The following is a 23,232-nucleotide window of genomic DNA, read 5'->3' as shown; positions in this document are numbered from 1 at the left end:
AAAAGGTCAATTTAAATTGTGCCCAGTTCTTGATAATTTTTAACGTATGACTATCTGATTTTAAAAAAACTACATCTCATGCCAGCGTTAAACTAGCAGGATCAGTCTTTGAGGATGGTTAAAAAAACAACTGAAAACATTTTGAGTTAACTTTTTAAAAAGCATTTTATTATATGGTTTCTTATTTTTTGTTACAAAAGTTTACATTTTCAATACAGTGTAGATGTTTTATGGAGTTTACATTAACTTGTGAGACCACTAAATTTGCTCTTACTTTTCAGTAACCTTGTAGTTTGCTATGCCAATTTGACATTTATAATTGTAGAGTATCAGCATCAGATATTTTCTTCTGTTTAATCTAATCTTCATATGTTATGAATTTATATCACGATTGTTTTGCTTTGCGATTGATAATTATCTTAAGAGTGTTATATTTATTTTCTTTTCAGATACTGTACATGATTATTATAATTTCTTGGTCATACGTAATATCTGCAGGAAAATACATTGCAGAAAAGAATCATTGCAAATAAGTTGATATAATACTACAAGTTGCTGGTTAACGATGTCTTTTTCTGCTGAACAAGCTGCATATCAGGTGCAGGTGAGGTTTTAATTTTAAGATTTTAAGATTACAGGTAACATGTTCTGTGAAACAGTACTGGAAACTTAGTATTACTGAATATCACTGAAAGTGTGTTCCTGATCTCATAATCTTTGTGTAGTAAAATTTTTTTAGTATGTAGTTACCAGGGTTGTTCGAAAAGTACTCAGCCTGCAGAGATGGTACAAGTATGATCAAATAACTTTGATATTTATTAAGTACGATATTTTAGTTGACATGCTGTGAAATTTCTCACTCCTGCATTTAGTTGCTCGTTTGTGGCGATGGAGTAAAGCAAATTAAATTTGACATTTTCTGAAAAATGAATAAAATTGAAATTTGAGCTATTATAAAGTACTTTGTTTTAAAAGATTTTACTCCAATGGACTTACAAGAAGAGTTAGATTCTACTTTAAAGAATTCTTCCCTTTTGTTCTCGATGGTAAAAAAATGGGCTGCTGAATTTATATGTGGTTGTACATCATTCAAAATGATGAATGTAAAAGTGCATAAAAAGCGAAAATAGTTATTTCTGCTGGAAAAGTCATGGGTACAGTTTTTATGGGATTCTTGTGCATAGTGCTCATAACAAGCTGGAAAAAGGCAGGACCATTACCGGGGAGTATTAAGCTTCAGAGACCGATTAAATAGTACTATTCACACTAAACATCTACATCTGGCCAAAAAGAAAGTGTTCTTTTACTGCAATACTGTACCTGCACACATGTCTCAGGTTGTTGCTGCAAAACTCCACGATGTACATTTTGAAGTGCCTCCATATACGCCATAATTACTGGATTTCGACTCCTGCCAAATACTTCCTTGACCAAATGCTTGAAAAAATTGGTCATCAGTTGAATATTCTCTTCAAATAAAATTACAATATGAGATGTGATCGGAAAGTATTAAGATTGGTGCTGCCACTGCTCAATGTGAGGGAGTAGGTTTGTCTGTGAGTATGGAAAGGGAAGGTTGTTTTGTCCTTGAAATGTCCTAAAAAGATGACTACCATAACTCTGGTCAGTAGAAAATGGCATCCTAGTGAGTGAAGATGTGTTTTTGGTTCTCGACAGATTTTCCAAAATGGGTGAAAAACAGAACAATGAGTTGTTTGTGAAATTTTGTTTGAAAACAAGGAAATCAGATTCAGAGACTTATGAGCTCTTAGAAACAGCTTTCAGGGATAAATTTCTGAGCCGGTCAAGTGTTTTTCTATCTGGTTCAACAAATTTAAAAAGATGGTTGCAAATCAGCCGAAGGCAAGCCCCCCTCAAGGGTTCAGCTGGCTTTCCACTTTAATGACCAACAAAAACATTGTGCGAAAGTTTGTGATTTAGTGTGCTCTGACTACTGTAGACTTACAATTAGTGAGATGGTTGATGAACTGATTTTAAGTTTCCGCACGGTTCAGTCAATTTTAACTGAAGATTTGAACAGGTGTTGAGTGTCTGAACTTCATTCTGAAGTTGTTGTCAGACTGGGAGAAAGAATATCAACTTGAAGTCTCCCAAGAACTGATTAATCAAGTTGAAAGTGATCCAGACAAGACAAGAACACTGATGGGACAAGAATTTGGTGCTACACCATGAGAGTGCACCAGCTTGTTGTGCGTTTTTGATCGTGGAATTTTTGTTCTAATTTCAAATTCCTATACCTCTGCAACCACCCTATCCTGTGATTTAGCCCCTTCCTACTTATATTTGTTAACTAAATTGACATTTTTGCAAAGGGGGTTAATTTGACTCAATTGAAGACCAGCAAGTAAATAGAGAGAGGGTACATAACACCTTCAAGAAAGAAAATTTCTAGCAGTGATTCTAAAAGTGGAAACACCACTGGAGTCGGTGTGTTCAGTCAGAAGAGGACTGGTTTTTATAGGAGATCCATTGTAATAACCTATAAGTACTGCCATTTTGAAATGGAAATTACAAGCCCACCCTTAAAACTTTAAAATCACACCTTATATAACCACAAAATTTACTGTATCAGCTTATAACCATTGGTTTCTTTTTGTATTTCAATTAATGAGGCTTTTATACTATCGCCATACAGTAGTCTTTTTATGTATAAATTAAAAAAAATTTAGGGTGGTACTGTTCATGTATAAGTAAGATATGTAAGCCATCAACTCCCAGCTTTTTTTTTATAGTTTCCATTTTATTTATTTTTATATACAGCTGCTGTCTGATGATGTATTGCATTACTATCACAATAGCTTCAAATGACCTTTTTTAAGTTGATTGATTCACTTCATAGGCTAAAAGCTTGTTTTTGGTGATATGAATGGAAATTTAATTGTGTATGAAAAATTCCCAAGCCTGATTGTCATTGTAATATCATGTCTTGAATTTGTAAAATTAAATTTTAAGTTACTGAATTATAAAAATAAAAATTTAATTAGTTACTGAATTATATATAAATACAAGGGCTATATTTAAGTAAGGTCCGATTAGCTATAGCTATGTAAAGTTTGCATGGCTGTCAAAATGTCCATTTGCCCCAGCTCCCGGCATCCCTTGCACAAATACAGATGCCATTTGCAGTCATAGCGTACCTGTGTATGGTTTATATTGTGAAGTTGAAATGTTTCAAGTAATTGAGCGGTCTGCTAATTGTGGAATATGGTCTGTGATATGATTTTTGACCGCAAGGAACGTGTCTGCAGCGGACATTCATTGCCAAATATGTAAGGTTTATGGGCCTAATTCAATGAGTGACAGCAAAGTGCATAAATTTGTAAGACTGTTCAAGGACAGGCGGGACTATGTTTGCGATGAACCGTGATTAGGCTGATCTTCTGTAATCACAGACAGCTTGGTGCATGAAGATGACCCAAAAATTAATGAAGACCAACGATTCACAATTTCCACTGTGTCACTGATATTCCCACAAGTTTCAAGGTCAGTTCTATACAAAATCGCTTCTGAAATCTCGCAGTTCAAAAAGCTATGCTTGCAGTAGATTCCCAGGCTGCTTTTTGAAGAATACCAAAAAAGGAGAATGACTAGTGTTTTATCATTTTTGACCCAAGGCAGTGGGAAAGGAGATAAACTTTTGGACAACAGTGTCACAGGGAACAACTCGGGGTTTCTTGCATCACTCCAGCATCAAAACAGCAGTCAATGAAATTGTAACATACAACATCTCCAGTCAAAGTGAAAGCCAAACAGACATCAACATGCAAGATTATGGCAACTGTGTTTTGGGATAAACATGGTATCCTGTTAGTTGATTTTACGCCTAAATTCAGCTGTGTACTGTGAGACCTTGATGAAGCTTCATCATACCATACAGAATAAGTGACATGGTCTACTGTCATCTGAAGTTTTGTTGCTACATGACAATGCACAACCTCATTCTGCTCCTCAAACTCTGGCATTAATCAGATGTTTTTGGATGGGAGCAAGTGGACCACTCATCATACAGTCCAGATCTTGCGCCAAGCAATTAGTAATTGTTCTGCTATCTGAAGGAGTATTGGCGGTCAGCAATTTGACATCACTGAAGTGAAAACAATGGTTACAGACTGGTTGTCTTCACAGGTTGCTGATTTCTATTATGTGGATATAAACAATTTAGTAAAACATTGTCACACACGTTTAAATAAACAAGGTAACTCTGTAGAAAAGTAGCGTAAAGAGTAAGAAGAGTGAATAAAAAAAGGTTTTTCACATCTTTACTAGTATTGTATTAAAAAACGAATTTTACTTAAAAAGGTGTGTATTTATATATACATGGAGGCTGTTCAAAAAGTAATGATAAAAATGCTGTACAGAAAAAAATATTTATTCAGTCTTCCAAATTTATATGCTCTTTTTCAAAGTAACCCCTCTTGGTTCTAACACGCTTTTCCTGTTCCTGCCATCTTTTAAACACGAACACCAGACCATCTTTCTCAACCTCCTTGCAGTGTGCCTCCACAGATTTGATGACCTTGTGATTGGTCTAGAATTTCCACCCCTGAACGGAAACTTGACTTCGGGGAACAGCCAGAAGTTGCATGGGTACAAATCTGAACCGTATGGTGGGTGGGGTACAGTTGCGATGTCACAAGTGTTCAAGAAATCAACTAAAGTGTGAGCGTCGTAGGACTGCGCATTGTCATGATGTAGTAAAATTTCATTAATGTTCTTGTGTGGCTGTTTTTTTCTTAAAATGATGCAACATCGTGATCAAAACCGATTTGTAATAATCCGCTGGGACTGTCTGGCCTTGAGGGACAGCATTTTGGTACAAGAAACTCTCAGAATCGAAGAAGATTGTCATCATAACCTTACCGGCACTGCGGCTCATCTTTACTTTTTTTGGAAGTGGCAACTGCACCTTTTTCCATTGAGAACTTTGTTTCAGTTCCAGATCGTAGTGTTACATTCAAGATTTATCTACAATTATGATTCAATTCATTTCTTCACTTGCTTCCCCACCAAACCACGATAACAGGTCTTGATACAGAGACACAATGTTGCATTTCCTCCGGTATGAGAAGGCATGCCACTCATCTGCATGAGGCGAATTGCATGGCCAAATCATTGTGCAAAATCAAAAATGCGCTGCCAACTGAAAAGTCTAGACATGTGGTGAGCTCCTTAATGGTCATTCGTCATTCTTCACAGACGATATAATGGCAGCTGTATTCTTTACAATCTCGGTGCGAGACGTTGAAGAGCGCCTCTCGCATGGCTTGTTTATGATGCTCTCTCTACCCTCTTCGAACTCTTTTTACCATTTTTAGAAGGTCACCTGGTTCGTAATAACTTCACCATACACCGTAGTTAATAATTCATACGTGTCGTTTTAGTTTTTCCTGAGTTTCACTAAAAATTTCACATTACAATGTTGCCTGTAACTTTTTATCCATTCTGTACATGGTAGGCGAATATCTAACACAGGTTACACGAATTGTCACATACGTCCACTCAGTGCATCGATCGACTTGAAACTGATTGTTATTGATGGGTGTAAAAGAACGGGCTAATCGATGGTATACAGTATTACCACCCTTCGCAACACATTTTCCCTCAGGGTCATTATTATCATTACTTTCCAAACAGCCCTCTTACATACAGTTTGTGAGTTGTATTTTATTAAGGTTGAACTTTTCAAATTTATATTTAATTTTTATTGACGCTATTTATATCAATTTTCTCAGAACTAAATTCTCTACAAAGTTGACTAGAAATTTTTATTAGTGTATTGATAAGGTAACAAATTGTTTTATTCCAAACCTAAAAAAGTGTATTTTCCAATAAAAGGTTTTTTTGTTTTACCCAAATTTTTCTTCAAACCTAACTGAGATAGAGAACTGGGACCACTTTTATCCAGTTTCTTAGGTCAAAAACCATAGGGAAGCACCAAATTTACCCCTCAATTTGTACCCCAAGAATTTTAGTATGGTTTAATTTCACAGAGGAAATAAAAACAGGCAAAAAATTATCAGTTTGCATTACAGTGCGCAAGCATACTGCCTGGTTAATTGTCTGCAATAATTGAGTCGTTTGTCAACAAATTTCTACAAGTGAGGTGTCATTTTGTTCAAAATAAAATGCTTATTAAATTTTATAAGTAAAAATTTGATCAAACAAATAATTACAAGGATATTGAAGAGTAAAAAATTAAGATTACCGCCATTTTAACATTTTTGAAGGTGACGTTTTCAAAATTTTTTATTTTTGGTCTAAGATTTGCCAAATTTAATCAAAGTAGGTTTACCTGTTTCTGAGAAATAATTTTTTTGTGAAAATCACAAAGTGACGACCAGAAAGAAAACAAAACAAAATAGAAATTATGTCAATATGAACATTTTTGCTTATTTTGGTGTTCTGAAACCTTAGGTTTGGAGAATACATCTCATACATTCTGTATGTATTCATTAACATATTTACCACTGTGATAATAAAATTTAATTTAAATAAATAATAGTGTAATAATTTAAATAATATTAAATGAAATATTTAACCACCAAACACAGTAAATAGATAAGTTAACTTAACATAGTAATTCAAAGAATTTTTTCATAGGATCCCGCATTTTCAATTGGTATTTGATTCTATAATTACATTAAAATAAATTGTTTTTATAATTTATGAATTTATCAAAATCGGTACGTTTTATAAATTTTAATATTTATTTTGGACAAATATGCAAATATGGTGACTGTTTTCTGGGATGCAAAACAAATTATCTTTATTGATTACCTTGAAAAGAGTGAAACAAATAATGGTGAGTTCTACGCAAACTTATTACAATGTTTGTGCAATGAAGTAAAAAGAAAACGATCAAATCTAGCAAAAAAAATAATCTTGTTTCACTGTGAAAATGCACCAGCACATTCATCAATCGTTGCAATGGCTAAAATCGATGAACTGAAGTTCTAATTGCTTTCCCAACCGCCTTATTCACCAGGTTTAGCTACAGTGATTAACAACTATTTCCTAACCTCAAAAAATGACTTTGTGGACAACGATTTGAGAGCAATGGGGAAGATATTGATGCTGCAAATGGGTGTTCTGAGGAGCTCGATAAATTATAAAGTTGATATAACTGCATTAGAGCATTGTTATGAAAAGTGTAGTAGTCATTTTGGAGATTATATTGAAAAATAAAAGCAAAAAAAAATATCTGTTGTTTTTTTTCTTTGTCAGGCCAGAAACTTTTCAGCCCACTATTGCAACAAATGGCCAGCTACATTACAAATTTTTTTTGTTTTTGCAATGTTCTGTAAAAACCTTTTTTAAATGATGTGTTAGTTTTATCAGTATAAATATTATTACATTTGTTGCATTTAATTTTGTATATTTTTCCTAAATCCTCTATATTTTTTATTACTGTTATTTTTTAAATATTAAAAAAATAAATATTTTTAACATTCCAGTACTGGACTGCAGAATTTGCATATTCATTATAATGTATAAAAACTTAACAACTTTGACAAATGCAAAATTCACGTATTATAAAAACAGTTTATTTTTATATAGTTGTAGAATTAAATACTTGTGGTTGCACAGAGCTGTATGTTCACATTCTCTTTGATATGTTGCAAAGTATCTCTGGAGTTATATAAAAACTTCCTTCACACTCTGATGTAATTCTTCATTTATTGCCTAATGATGTTGAAATACATAGGTCTTGATTATTTCCTGCAGTGAATTATTGGGTGTGGTAAGATGATTTGTGCAATAGAATGAGCGATGCTTGTAAACCACAGCCAACCCAGTTTGGAGATTGTTAGGAAATTTCACATTCAAAGAGTAAAATGAACTGGAGCCCCATGTTTCTATATTCAGACTCTTCTCCCCATGATACCTTTCTCTTGAAATTGAAGTACCAACTATATTTTTCCAGTGTTTGCAAATAAGTCACCATTCATGTACTCTTAAAAAAAAGGTTAAGAACAGATATTGTGACATTATCCCAGCCCGCAGCATGAGGATTCTACTTAGCCTAGAAAACCACTTCCCTGGTTCTTGAACTGTGATAAATTGCACATTTATTATAAAATAATACTTTGGTGCAGCATATCGGATTTAGAAATGATGTTAATAAGTCGCAACATGCTGCAAAACATATTCCATATCTCCATCTGCTAATTATAAATAAAGTTATACAAAAGTTAATAGAAGAGTCGGTTTGGTTATAAGTTGCTCACTTGGTATTACTAAATAGAAAAAAGAGGGAGAAGAATATAGGTCATTGAAATGTGATTTATTAAAGATATTGAAAGTAAGGTAGGTTAATAATGTTTTGAATGAAGAGTTCGTAAGACAAACAGGAGAGGAAAGAAATTTTAGGAAGAATCTTGTAAAGTGACTAACTAGATTGCTGGGTCACTATTAAGATTTTCAGATTCGGTTACTTGAGTGATAGAGGAATGTGTAGAAGATTAAAAGTTTAGAAAAAAACAAGATTGAAGTTTGTAAGCAGATAATATATGAGGATAAAAGATTAACAGCAAACATGAAGATACAAAGAATGACATCAAACCAGTCAGCTGACATATTTCCAAACAAATAAAAAAAAGAAGACTTTTGTCATTCAGTGTCAGGTAACATTAAATATTAATAATATGTTATTCTTAAAAGAATTTATATACTAATTTTATCTCTTATTATGAATTTTTTTAGTTTGAGTAAGCGATAGAAATTAGCATATCATTTTTTTATTTTAAATTTTACCAGTAGAATTCATTATTTTCAATTAAAATTTTTATTACTTACAGGAAAGACTTAAAGCTATTACAAGGTTAGTTCATGAGATAGAAAAAGAAAGAACTCGGAATGAACATACTTTGAACAATATTACAAAAACACATGACAAGATAACACAGGAAGGGAAAGTTTCTCCTTATTATCAGGTTAGTGATCATTACAATATATTTACTTAATACCTTAGTTGTTCTATGCAGTTCTGATCAAATATTTTATTAATTTTTCTGTTTTGTATTTATCATTATTATGTGAAGAAAATTTGTAAGATTTAGTTGATTTTATTTGTAGCTTTTAAATTTATACATTATAAATTAATAAACTGTTTATTGATTTATTAAGTTTAATAAATCTAAATTTAAATTGTAAATTTAAAAAATTTACAATTTATTTAATAAATTGTAAATATTTTTAAGTGCATGAAGGAAAAGTAAAGTGTGAGTTAATATCTGAAGCTTTTAGAAAAGTCAAAATTAATGTGAAATACATTTTTTTTTCTGTTTTCATGGAAGATGCAGGGGATAAAAATTAAATTTCTATAGAAACAGACCTGTTAGAAACTGCATTGGTTGTTATCAAATGCTTCACAGTTTAAACACGTACAAAACTCTTTTATAAATAACTCTGGAAAAGATCTGCTTAAATTTCATGTTTGTTGATGAAGTCTGCCTCCACTCCATAGATTTGTTTTCATTCACTGGTTTTATGCTCATTTCTTATCCCCAGTCATTATACAGCTCAAGAAGTCATTGCCTTGCTCTCTGAATCATATTAAAATGATCAGTTTGGTGGCCTACTGTTTCATTTTCTATGATTCCCTAACCATCTTTGGTTCCCAGTTACTGATAGTTCAGTTTCTCAGATATAATTATATGAAAAAGTGAACGTGAAATTTCTGATACATGCACAGAGAGTGATATTAAGTGAATCATCTGTTCTCTCTAATCTTCTTTTCAATTTTACGTACTAAGTTTGCATCGATTAAAGTTCACATTCTCTGTTTATCATAGAGAACATTCTTGTGTCCATTAAAAGATTGTACCCACCTCTGTACTATCGAATCACCCGTTGCATGTTCTTTATTACCTGTGTTATTTTCTTTAATAAATCAGTTAATATCAAGAATAGTATCAGCCGGCCTTCTAGATCATCCAATTTGTAATGCAAACTTACTTTTATAGTATTATTTCAAAGAAAAGTTTTATAAAAATTGCACAGTTACTGTAGATTGTGATTGACGCGATTTGCGTTAGCGGCTTTAACTGATAGCTACTAGCGAACTTTTAATGTGTCCATCCGGATAGGAAATGGAGACATAGAAAAGTGGTCGTTCCAGTAAGCTCTACTGGTGATTGAAAGTTTTTGATACAGCATTGCAGCTTGATCCAGAAAGCGGCTGATGCCATTCCCATGGTACTTATTCGACGGAAGGATCAAGGATAAGAAAGAAAAAGTTGGAGAAAGTTTGCTATTGACTTGCAGATGGCCTGTTGCAGGACGGTGGTGCACCATCTTGATGAAAATCTTCACAAACAGCATAAACCCAAGAGTTTATGCTGTTCTGAAGAACAAGTTTTTATTTTTAATAATATTAACCGATGTCTTTAGTCATACACAAAATACGAAGGAAACATTTACATGAAATGATTAAGCTGATTATTCAAATGTTTTATAAATTTGAAATTAATTAAAAAGTAAAATGTAAATTTCCAAAGCTTTTCTTTCAGTTTATCATAAGATAAGTTGATTAGAATTAAAATTTTCATTGTAAAAGATAGTCATATAAGTTTTAACTTAAAAATTTAGCGTGTAATATCATTAAACATTTATAACTTGTAATTAATCTTCTTATAGCAAAAACTAAAAGGTTTATATACAACTGCAGTATCAGATGCTGAGCAGGAAGAAGAATTAATTAGAGAAGCATTGAAAAAGATATATGAAATAAGAAACATATGCAATGAAAGAAGAATTCAGGTACCTTAAATTTTGTCTTACATTCTATTTTATTTTAGTAAATTTTTAGTAGTAACTATTTTATAATTCTGTTGTTTTTCATAATTTAAACATTTCATCCTCTTCTTTGTGATTGCATTAAACTATAAGTGTAGATAAAGTCATTAATTGTTTGATAAATATAAGAGGAAATACTGTTGGTCAGTACATTGTAAATAAAGAATAATATTAAATTCATTAATAAAAATTCAGGTAAAGTAATATTCACTAGTTATAGGTAGGTAATAAATACTTCATTAAAAAAAGTATACACAGCAAAATGCATTTGACAAAATTTGAATTCTACTTCATTTTTTTATTTTCTTCTAATCTTGCAGATAGATTGTTTATATATATATATTTATATAAAAAACATGTTTTTTTATACTGGGTATCCAAAAATGAATATCAGGATTTTAAAGCTATTTAATATCTCTTAAAGCTATTATCATTTGACTTGTGTTCAATTTTACCTTGTGTTCAATGAGAGCACTGTTCTTCATGCGTTACATATGTAACCGATAGGAGTATTCATCCCGTACTTTAATTGGCATGTCTGGAGTAATGAAGGTGAGAGCTGCTTCAATCCTGTGCCTTAATTCAGCTAATTTAGTGGGCATTTGGGACAAACACACACAAGATCCTGTAAAAAAACCCCAAAGGAAAAAAAAACATGGGGTCAGATCGGATGATCTCAGTGGCTGCTGCAAACAAGCTCTATCATCAGATCTGTGCTGACCAATCCATAATTTTATGGAGTCCCTTTTGCATTGTAAGAGTTAATGGGTATTTGGATCCCACATACGGACAATATATATATAGTCCCACATATATATATATATATATATATATATATATATATGGACACTAAATTTTCAACTAAGATGAAATTTTGACTCGTCACTAAATACAATATGATCGAGAAAGTTGTCATCTTCATGCTGCAACATTTTGATTGAGAAGTCAGTACGCGCAGCATAAGTAGGCTTCAAAGCCTGCAACATCTGTAAATGGCATGGACCTTTTGTGTAAATCTGCAACTGCAGTAATACTGGTAGATTATAATACTCTATAATATTTATTTCTGCATCTAATTTTTCCCTGTTCTGTGTGTAATGTATCGCTCTGTTTAACATGTTCATAAGTATATTAATTTTGTGTGACCGTGAATGATTGGATTTTCTATTAATAGTTATTTTATTTGTTTAGGTCTTCTATATACTGACATTAAATTATGATTCTTTTTGTTGATTTCAATATTAACATCTAAAAAAATCATTTTTCTGCATTTATTTGTTTCAAATGTAAATTTTAAATTGTCATGATTGGAGTTGAGTTTTTCAATATAAGATGTTCATCACTTATAACAGGTTCAAAGATAATCAAAATACCATCAACATATCGAAATCGTAATATAATTTTATGTATATAAGTAATACCATAAAAAATGGATATAAAGCATTATTAATTGATGATAATATTTATAAAAAAACAAAATTTAAAATCTAAAAATGTAACAACATTGAAACCTATGAATAAAACACACAGCGGGGTTGATAAATTAACCAGCATATAAATCCTACAACCATGTAATACGACATTTAAAAAACTATAACTATATTAATGACTAATAGTTTGTATGGAATTTATAAAATAAAGTGTAATGATTGTGATGAAATTTATATTGGAAAGACTAATAGATCTTTTAAAGTAAGATTTTCAGAACATTTTAAATATTATATAAACAAAAAATTGGGTTTTTCTAATGCTGCTGACCGTCTGAGAGTAAATAAACATTCTATTACTGACTTAGAAATTAATTTGGAAATAACTGAAGTCATAAAAGAAAATGATAATAATAAAAAATTGGACAATTTAAAAAATTGTCATATATATAAATATAGCCAAAAATTCAGCTTAATCAATCTGCAAACAAAATTTGATAATGATACTCTTATCAAAGCTGCTGTAGATGCAGCACTTTTGTTAATATTAGGAAAAGGTTATATCATATTAGTACAGTGCTGTATTTAGTAGCTGGCAAACAAACATGTACAAAAAAACAATTTAATGTTTTTAAAATTAAAGATTTAATTAATTTGACTACATATATTATGTCGTGTGGATTAATATTACGTTAAATATTTTATTAATGTTTTTAATGTGTAATCAGATTTCAATTTTAATCAACTGATGATGAGGAAATTCCTCGAAAGCACTTTTGATTTATAAAAAAGAAAAAGAAAAATAATAAGATAAAGTAAGAAAGCTCTTATTGATTCTCTATTTTGTTGGATTGTGCTGAATTTTGTTTATGCTTTCGGTATTAATTGGTACAGAGGAAGATGTAGGCAAAAAATAATTTATTTTACTAGATTAACTTAGTGTATGTAGTGTAACTAGAAGTTAGCGATAATAACTTTATTAGAAATTAATTAATAATCGAGAGAATAGTAATAATAATAATAGGAATGTTTGTTTGCAAAAGTCTTACTAGAGACTTTTCATTGATAACTGGTTAATCATTAATAGCTGTTATATGACTGAAATTGTTTAAGTTGAACATAAAAATTTTGCTTGAAAACTTGTATAAAATGCATAATTTCCAGTCTGCAATTCTACAGACAAGAGGAAAAGCGGTATCAAATTTCTTACTTATTAGTTTTTTTCTAATGTCATTAAACATATTTTATATTTCTGCATAATATTTAATTGTTTCCTTATAAGGGAAATATAAAACAGGCTATTAATTTTTACATGAGGTAATATTGGTACATTCAGTACCAGCTAGTGATATATCGTCCAGAAACATCTAGGAGCATTATAATAAGCGATTTCTATAGTTGTTTACTAAATTTGTTATATAAAATCCATTTCCAAAATCGTTTCCTATTTGTATTTAATACTTTATTTGATTGATTTAAAGTAAATAAAATCAGTATTATTTAAAAACACAGTGGTGTATTTAAAATAAAGGTTGTCAAGGATGAAGCAGGTAAAGTTATCAATCCTTTGTCAACAGTTAAAAAAAAATATTAATATGGTAATGATCGTTGGGAAAATACTGTTAAAATACTGTTACAAAGCCATGGAAGAATTATTGTGTAGAGTATTTTTTATTTTTGTTGTATTAATAAAACACCTTTTTTGTACCATAACTAAGTAATATTTTTGATTAGTCATTTGTTATTGTGGTTTTTGTATACCAGATCTTTGTGATCTAAATAGAACTTTTAGATTCAAGATTAGAATTAAATCTTACTAGGGCAGTTCAGAAAGTAACCTCTGTTTGACTATATATAAAAAACCTGCATGGATAAAAATATTTTATTATATACAACTTAAAACTACAGCTGTTAACTACTTTTCAACATATTTGTCATTTAAATTCACGCATTTGTCATAGCGTTTCACTAATTTACAATTACCTTGTTCATAAAATTCAGCTGCTTGGGTACCTAGCCGACCTTTCACGGTATTTTGAAGTTCATCATTGTCAAGTGCTGCGACATAAGCCACTTCTTCTTTGGGTCAGTGAAGAGATGAAAATCACTTGGCACCAAGACCAGGCTGTGAAGGGATGATAAAAAATGTTCCATCAGAATCGATTCAGAAGTTCCTGAGTTCTTCAAGCAGTTTGAGGACAAGCATTGTCATGCAAAAAAAGAAATCGGGTGACAGCATGCTGTGATGTTTATTCTGAATGGCTCACCTAAGTTTCTTCAGTTTCACAGTAGATTGCTGAAGTAGCTGCTTGTGTTGCAGCACTTTGATGATGGTGATTAACTTCAAAATGCCATGAAAGTTGGCCAGGTACCCAGGCGGCTAAATTTTATGAACAAGGTATTTTTAAATTAGTGAAACGCTATGACAAATGTGTGAATTTAAATGGTGATTATGTTGAAAAATAGCTAAAAGCTGTAGTTTTAAGTTATATATAATAAAATATTTTTATCTACATGGGTTTTTTATTTAGTCAAATGGAGGTTAATTTCCAAACCACTTTCGTACTTTAAGAATATGGAACCGATGTAAACTTATAATAATTAACCAAAAATAAATTTAAAAAAATTATTGTTTTTAAATTTAATTAGAAAACGTAATTTTAACCATTCATTTAGTTAAAAGTTTTTAACTTTAGTATAATCAGTTTTTTAGATAATTATTGTGCCAGCTATTTGTTATCATGATGAAAATCCTAATTTTTTTTTCAGTCAAGATGTGCTGGAAATAAGGAGACTTTCCGCAGGGGAGATCTTATGAATATGTTACAGAGTTCTGCTCAGACATTACCGCTTTGGGTCAGTAAACCTGGTGAGAAAGTACCACCACTCTGTGGAGCAGTTCCAGCCGATAGTACGTATATCGCAAAGGTAATTTGAGTTTGATTGATGAGTTAGTACGGTTTGGAGATTTATTCCTCAAGAATTATTTAAATTTAATGATGGCAATTTATTCTTTTATAGTTTCAATGTTATTTTTATTTATTGTATGATTTACATTAAATATCTTCTTGCGTTACTGTTTGTAGGGGGTCTGCTTTGTTGGATTGTATACTATTCATCATTCTGAAAGAGATACACAACTTTTAAGACGGCTACTGAATATTCTGTAGTTTCTCTAAAAGTAATATTTATTATTATTTACAATGATAAATTTTACATATTTCAAGTACAATTTAATAGTTCCTATAGAGGTAAACATACTAGCTGTACATAGGACTGAGAATACAAAATAAAAAATAAAAAAAATGAAAAACAAAGTACAAACAACAAAACTTATCAAAACTAAATCTTAGTACACTAAAACTTATAAGCATATTCACGCATAAAAAGTAATTCACACAGCAAATGTATATTTTTCCATCCATTTCTTAATTTTGCTTGCATTGATATTTTTATTGATATCTTTTTTTTGTCTTCAGTCATTTGACTGGTTTGATGCAGCTCTCCAAGATTCCCTATCTAGTGCTAGTCGTTTCATTTCCGTATACCCTCTACATCCTACATCCCTAACAATTTGTTTTACATATTCCAAACGTGGCCTGCCTACACAATTTTTTCCTTCTACCTGTCCTTCCAATATTAAAGCGACTATTCCAGGATGCCTTAGTATGTGGCCTATAAGTCTGTCTCTTCTTTTACCTATATTTTTCCAAATGCTTCTTTCTTCATCTATTTGCCGCAATACCTCTTCATTTGTCACTTTATCCACCCATCTGATTTTTAACATTCTCCTATAGCACCACATTTCAAAAGCTTCTAATCTTATCTTCTCAGATACTCCGATTGTCCAAGTTTCACTTCCATATAAAGCGACACTCCAAACATATACTTTCAAAAATCTTTTCCTGACATTTAAATTAATTTTTGATGTAAACAAATTATATTTCTTACTGAAGGCTCATTTCGCTTGTGCTATTCGACATTTTATATCGCTCCTGCTTCGTCCATCTTCAGTAATTCTACTTCCCAACTAACAAAATTCTTCTACCTCCATAATCTTTTCTCCTCCTATTTTCATATTCAGTGGTCCATCTTTGTTATTTCTTCTACATTTCAGTACTTTTGTTTTGTTCTTGTTTATTTTCATGCGATAGTTCTTGCGTAGGACTTCATCTATGCTGTTCATTGTTTCTTTTAATTCTTTTTACTCTCGGCTAGAATTACTATATCATCAGCAAATCATAGCATCTTTATCTTTTCACCTTGTACTGTTACTCCGAGTCTAAATTGTTCTTTAACATCGTTAACTGCTAGTTCCATGAAAGATTAAAAAGTAACGGAGATAGGAAACATCCTTGTCAGACTCCCTTTCTTATTACGGCTTCTTTCTTATGTTCTTCAATTATTACTGTTGTTGTTTGGTTCCTGTACATGTTAGCAATTGTTCTTCTATCTCTGTATTTGAACCCTAATTTTTTTAAAATGCTGAACATTTTATTCCAGTCTACGTTATCGAATGCCTTTTCTAGGTCTATAAACGCCAAGTATGTCGGTTTGTTTTTCTTTAATCTTCCTTCTACTATTAATCTGAGGAATAAAATTGCTTCCCTTGTCGCTATACTTTTCCTGAAACCAAATTGGTCTTCTCCTAACACTTCTTCCACTCCTCTCAATTCTTCTGTACAGAATTCTAGTTAAGATTTTTGATGCATGGCTAGATAAGGTAATTGTTCTGTATTCTTCACATTTATCTGCTCCTGCTTTCTTTGGTATCATGACTATAACACTTTTTTTTAAGTCTGACGGAAATTCCCCTTTTTCATAAATATTACACACCAGTTTGTATAATCTATCAATCGCTCCCTCACCTGCACTGCGCAGTAATTCTACAGGTATTCCGTCTATTCCAGGAGCCTTTCTGCCATTTAAATCTTTTAATGCTCTCTTAAATTCAGATCTCAGTATTGTTTCTCCCATTTCATCCTCCTCAACTTCCTCTTCTTCCTTTATAATACCATTTTCTAATTCATTTCCTCCGTATAACTCTTCAATATATTCCACCCATCTATCGACTTTACCTTTCGTATTATATATTGGTGTACCATCTTTGTTTAACACATTGTTAGATTTTAATTTATGTACCCCAAAATTTTCCTTAACTTTCCTGTATACTCCATCTATTTTACCAATGTTCATTTCTCTTTCCACTTCTGAACACTTTTCTTTAATCCACTCTTGTTTCGCCAGTTTGCACTTCCTGTTTATAGCATTTCTTATTGCCGATAGTTCATTTTACTTTCTTCGTCACTAGCATTCTTATATTTTCTACATTCATCCATCAGCTGCAATATATCATCTGAAACCCAAGGTTTTCTACCAGTTCTCTTTGTTCCGCTTAAGTTTGCTTCTGCTGATTTAAGAATTTACTTTTTAACATTCTCCCATTCTTCTTCTACATTTTCTACCTTATCTTTTTTACTCAGACCTCTTGCGATGTCCTCCTCAAAAATCTTCTTTACCTCCTCTTCCTCTAGCTTCTCTAAATTCCACCGATTCATCTGACACCTTTTCTTCAGGTTTTTAAACCCCAATCTACATTTCATTATCACCAAATTATGGTCGCTATCAATGTCTGCTCCAGGGTAAGTTTTGCAGTCAACGAGTTGATTTCTAAATCTTTGCTTAACCATGATATAATCTATCTGATACCTTGCAGTATCGCCTGGCTTTTTCCAAGTATATATTCTTCTATTATGATTTTTAAATTGGGTGTTGGCAATTACTTAATTATACTTCGTGCAAAACTCTATAAGTCAGTCCTCTCTTTCATTCCTTTTGCCCAGCCCGTATTCACCCACTATATTTCCTTCCTTGCCTTTTCCAATGCTTGCATTCCAATCTCCAACTATTATTAAATTTTCATCTCCTTTTACGTGTTTAATTGCTTCATCAATCTCTTCGTATATACACACTCTACCTCATCATCATCATGGGCGCTTGTAGGCATATAGATGTTAACAATCGTTGTCGGTTTAGGTTTTGATTTTATCCTTATTACAATGATTCTATCGCTATGCATTTTGAAATACTCTACTCTCTTCCCTATCTTCTTGTTCATTATGAAACCTACTCCTGCCTGCCCATTATTTGAAGCTGAGTTAATTATTCTAAAATCACCTGACCAAAAGTCGCCTTCCTCTTCCCACCGAACCTCACTAATTTCTACTACATCCACATTTATCTTATCCATTTCCCTTTTTAAATTTTCTAGCCTACCAACCTTTTTTAAACTTCTAACATTCCACGCTCCGACTCGTAGAATGTTATTTTTTAATTTTCTGGTGAACCCTTCCTTAGTAGTCCCACCCGGAGATCCGAGTGGGGGACTAGTTTACCTCCAGAATATTTTACCAAGGAAGGCGCCTCCATCATTGCTATATGAAAATGCAGAGAGCACATTTTCTTGGAAAAAAAGCAGCTCTAGTTTTCCATTGCTTTCAGCTGCGCAGTACTCAGAAGACTGAGTGATGTTGATATGGCCGTTTAAGTCATTCCAACTCACGCCCCTAACAACTACTGAAAGAGCTGCTGCCCTCTTTCAGGAATCATTCCTTAGTCTGGCTCTCAACAGATACCTCTCCGATATGGTTGCACCTTCGGTCCAGCTACTCTGTATCCCTGAGCACTCAAGCCCCCTCACCAACGGCAAGGTCTCATGATTCATAGAGGAGGATTGATATCTAAAGTTTTTAATTTATTTGGCAGTTTATTAAGCACTTTGATAGACCTAATTTTACTACTTTTCCAATATGCTGCTCTGTTTACTGTTGGAAGAACAATATTCTTACTTCTTGTTGCACTAGGTGATTGTACATGTTGGTTTTTCAATTCATTATAGTAGAATTTAAGTGATTCAAACTGAAAGGTTTGTGTAATATTTAATGGTAGTGAAAAATCTTTTTTTTTGTAATAATTTTCAATAATCTATTTTGAAGATTTTGTAAGATAGCTTTTATGCTATTATATGTCCCATCCTATGTAACAATACCATATGTCACTATGCTGTGAAAAATGAAATAGTAAATTGTTATATATCAATTGTCAAGACAATCTTCTATATAACTTAAGGTAGATATTTTGTTTTCATAATTATGTATTCAATATGGATGTCCTTTTTCAAGTTAAAATCTCTATGTAATCCAAGGTATTTACATAATTCAATTCTTTATAAGCAGCTTGTTAATATAAATTCAGTTCTGGTAATTGCTCTCTATCATGTATAGTCCAGAATTCATGTAGACATTTTTATCATTATTTAAGGATAACTGATTTATGCATAACCATCCATGCATTTTGTTAAGTTTTTTATTTATATTTAGACTAGCGCCATATCAGACAGATGATACACAGCAGATCATCGGCATAATGTCGGTATTACAATTGGCTTATAAAATGGCCGGTTGTGCCACACTGAGCCGATGATGTGTCAGACTATCAAGTAGTCTGTAGTTACACTATTGATTACGTCACTAGAGGTGTTTGTTCGATTTCAGTCTGCCGGATGTTCAGTCTGCTGTAATGTTCTGTAACATTGGCAATAACAGTGCAAACGTTTATACAGGAATGCATGATACTGTACTGGACAATCGATGCACGTAGTTGTTTAAAAACAATTAAAAATTATATTATAAAATTTATTATGTTAAAATATTTATTTAGCATAAATATGTTTATATTTACATTATTAAATATAAATATTTTAAAATTAAACATAATTCTGATCATTATGTTTGATACGGAAAGATTCACTATAGAAGTTCAAAATAGGATTTGCTTGTGGGATTTCTCTGATAAGTCGTATAATGAAAGAACAGTAAAGAGGAGGTAGTGGGTTGAAATAGCTGAAGTAGTTATAAGGATTGGAATTCATTTTCAGACAAAAAATTGAAAGGAAAGTAGTGAATATTATTACAATTAAACATAAATATGTAATATATATTATTATTTATGGTATTTGTTACTTAGTCAAGGTATTTATTACTGTAAACAGTTATTGCAACTAATTAAAAGCACTGGAATTTTTGTAATTACCAATATATATATATATAATATTGGTAATATGTATATATAATGTTACAGAAAATTGTCCTCTTTCATAAAATTATTTGTATGATGGTCTCTGATATTTATGGCACTAGCATCTCTGGAAATGCTTGCACGTTCCAGTAATTCCAAGTTAAACAAGTATAGTTCGTCTTCAAAATTATGCCTGTCTTGACTTTGAACGTAGTTGTGAGGAATGTAAGCTTTGACAACATGAATTGTAAATTGTTTGAGAATAGCTGTGTGCAGAACTCCATTTGTTACACAGTTTTCCAAATGCGCATTCAACACACCTTTGTGCTCTGGAAAACGGTAATTAAAAATGCATTTTTCCAAATTCATGTTATTCTTTGCAAAAAATAGCATCAGATTTCTGTGGAGACCAAACGTTTTATGCTAACCATACAAAATAGCAAAGGTGTTCCATTATTGTTTGATAGGTTTCTGTTTCATGGAAGATTTAATTCTTACCGGTATAATTTTTCTACATATTTGAGTTTTTGAAAACTGTAGTACCAGATTCCCTGCGGTAAGAGTCAATGTAGAATGTAATAAAACAAAAATTAGAGTCTACCAGAAGTTATCTGTAAGTTATGTCTAGAAATTAGAGTCACCAGAATAATGGAAAAAACCTTTTTGTAGTTGAAATAATTAAATCCTTTGCGTTGGGTGCATGTAACCGTATTGTCATCGCTGCAGTTGCAGTTTGGGAAATTTGTTTTTTAGCAATATCCTGCCGCATTGGTTTTTTGTAGGCTGTGGCATTTCTGGCTGTAGTACATTCCATAATATGACACACATTTCTCTAATTATATTCGCTGTAGTTGACCTTCCTATTAAAAAAAAATCATGCGATAAAGTTTTAAAATTCAGTCCATTAGACAAATACCTGAAAAAAATAGGTATAAATAATGTTAAAAAGTTTGAATTCAAAGTACATTTACATTTCTTTCTTAAATGCATATGAGATATATCATTTTCCTTTTTTTTTCCAGTCGATGACTTACTGAAGAAATAGAAACATTTGAGGATTTCTGTGTAAGAGAGACAAAGAATAATACAGTATACTTATGTAGTTCATCAATCAAAATTTCTATAGTTTATCACCTTCTAGATCGTCTTTGCTGAGATTATTCTTTATTCGTTAATTTTCATTGTTGGTTTTTCCAGCTGTTGCATCCTAACCTAAAAATGACTTTACGACTTCATCATTTAACACTTGTACTGCTAGCAAGTACATCTCTTTTATTCACACACTTAACAAATGACAGAGCCATCAGAATTTTTAATCATATTTTTTACTGGAAATGCAGGTGTTAGATTGAATTATTCCAGCCACCAGATCAAATGTAGAATTATTGTTCTCCCAAGTCGTCGAGTTAATAAAGATATCAGGAACATGCTCTTTTTTACTTCTTTGTATGGTGTAAAGGAAGTATTGTGATTGCGAAAAATTTCAGTTTTCAAATTTCAATGTAAATATCCATTTTGACCATTGCTATCCATTTTGACTAGTTTCGCTATGACATCTGTACAAATGTATCTCACATAACTCACAAATAATAAGCCATAGATTGTTGAAATTTTGGATTTAAGACTGTTGTAACATCTAGTTGTGCACATCCCCTTTTGATTACAATGACCAACGATCCAGAAAAATTGGACTTTGGACCTTTCTACAATAATAAGCCCTCATTGAGAGCTTTTCAACAATGTATCATAAGTGGTACTTTTCATTGGTTCCAGAGTTATAGCAAAATAAAATTTTAATTAGTGAAATATTTTGATCTTACATCAGGAAGGCACATCATCTTCACTTCATCTTATTTTCTTGTTTTTAATTTAAATATATTGATTTATTAATAATTATTAACGTCAGATTGTAAAAAAAATTTACAATAAATAATAAGTTAATAACAGTAAAAAAAAAAAATGAAAAAATATCAGAAGTTATTAATGAAATAAAATTTTATGTACTTTTCATTTAAAAAAAATTTGTTTATGTAATTTAATAGGCATTCAAGGAAGTCATGTGGTGTTCACATTAGTTTTTTCAATGTTGATTTTATCTGATGAATAATTTGTAATTATTGATAAATTCTTATTCTTTCACCTTGAATCTTTTCTTTTTTTCCTTTAATTTGTTATTTAGACTCCGAGCAAAGCACAATCAACTTTTAATGATCAAATTTAACATAATCACCTACCTCTTCAGCTGAGGGTATTATATTTGTATCACGCAGCTTTGATTTATTCATACAGTACTATAATGCAATATGCTATTTTCAAACTTTTTTTATAGTTTTGTTTTTTAAGTTGCATTTGCACTATTAGTATTCTAGCTTCAATAGATTATACTTTTGATTCGACATGGGAGGTTATGTTTATGTCATGGTGTTCTGGGCAAACCATCCGGGAATCACCAATATTAAAACCATTATCTAATCAAGATAACTTTTGTGATACACGTTTTCATAAATTATGCACAAGTCGCTTTTAAACAACATTGTTTGTGACATTTAAAATACTTTTCCAGAGGCCTGTCTGGCAGTACTGTGCCCTCATCCACCACCATATCATATATTTGAATACAAAATAAATCCCTTAACACTACATCACACACTAGTAGAAAATTGTAGTTAAATCAGATACAAACAGTAAATAATTAAAGTTCCACCGACAATAAACACTAACGTTTTAGCATATTTAGAAGTTATGTTAATTTAGACCAATGGTATAGATTTAAGTAGTATGAAATGTTTATATTATTTTAAATCAGTAAAAAAACAATAATTTGCACAGATTTGTACATTTAATGAAATCTGCAAATAAGTTTGAAAAATATAAATTTTATCACAAATACACTTAATCATTTACAAAGCAC

At 31.5% G+C, this 23,232-nt stretch overlaps 2 protein-coding genes across 3 annotated transcripts in view; both read left to right on the top strand.

The window, feature by feature from the left end:
• The window catches only part of LOC142321350 (mitogen-activated protein kinase p38b-like), a 111,033-nt gene extending 110,446 nt beyond the window's left edge, over positions 1-587 (top strand). The window contains exon 10 of the mRNA XM_075359365.1: positions 450-587. Coding sequence (XP_075215480.1) covers positions 450-538 — 89 coding nt within the window. The 3' untranslated portion in view covers positions 539-587. The remainder of the gene's footprint in view (positions 1-449) is intronic.
• Positions 461-23,232, top strand: part of Sgf29 (SAGA-associated factor 29) — a 35,445-nt gene continuing 12,673 nt past the window's right edge. The window contains exons 1-4 of one of the 2 annotated variants that reach the window (XM_075359368.1): positions 461-598; positions 8,820-8,954; positions 10,660-10,782; positions 15,015-15,173. In XM_075359368.1, coding sequence (XP_075215483.1) covers positions 566-598; positions 8,820-8,954; positions 10,660-10,782; positions 15,015-15,173 — 450 coding nt within the window. In that variant the 5' untranslated portion in view covers positions 461-565. Of the gene's footprint in view, positions 605-8,819; positions 8,955-10,659; positions 10,783-15,014; positions 15,174-23,232 lie in introns of both variants that reach the window. The other variant, XM_075359367.1, reaches the window with a different exon arrangement.

This window comes from Lycorma delicatula, chromosome 3 (genome assembly GCF_047948215.1).
Source record: "Lycorma delicatula isolate Av1 chromosome 3, ASM4794821v1, whole genome shotgun sequence".
Classification (NCBI taxonomy): domain Eukaryota; kingdom Metazoa; phylum Arthropoda; class Insecta; order Hemiptera; family Fulgoridae; genus Lycorma; species Lycorma delicatula.
The sequence above is the reverse complement of the archived record's forward strand: the minus strand, read 5'-3'. Positions and strand labels throughout refer to the sequence as shown.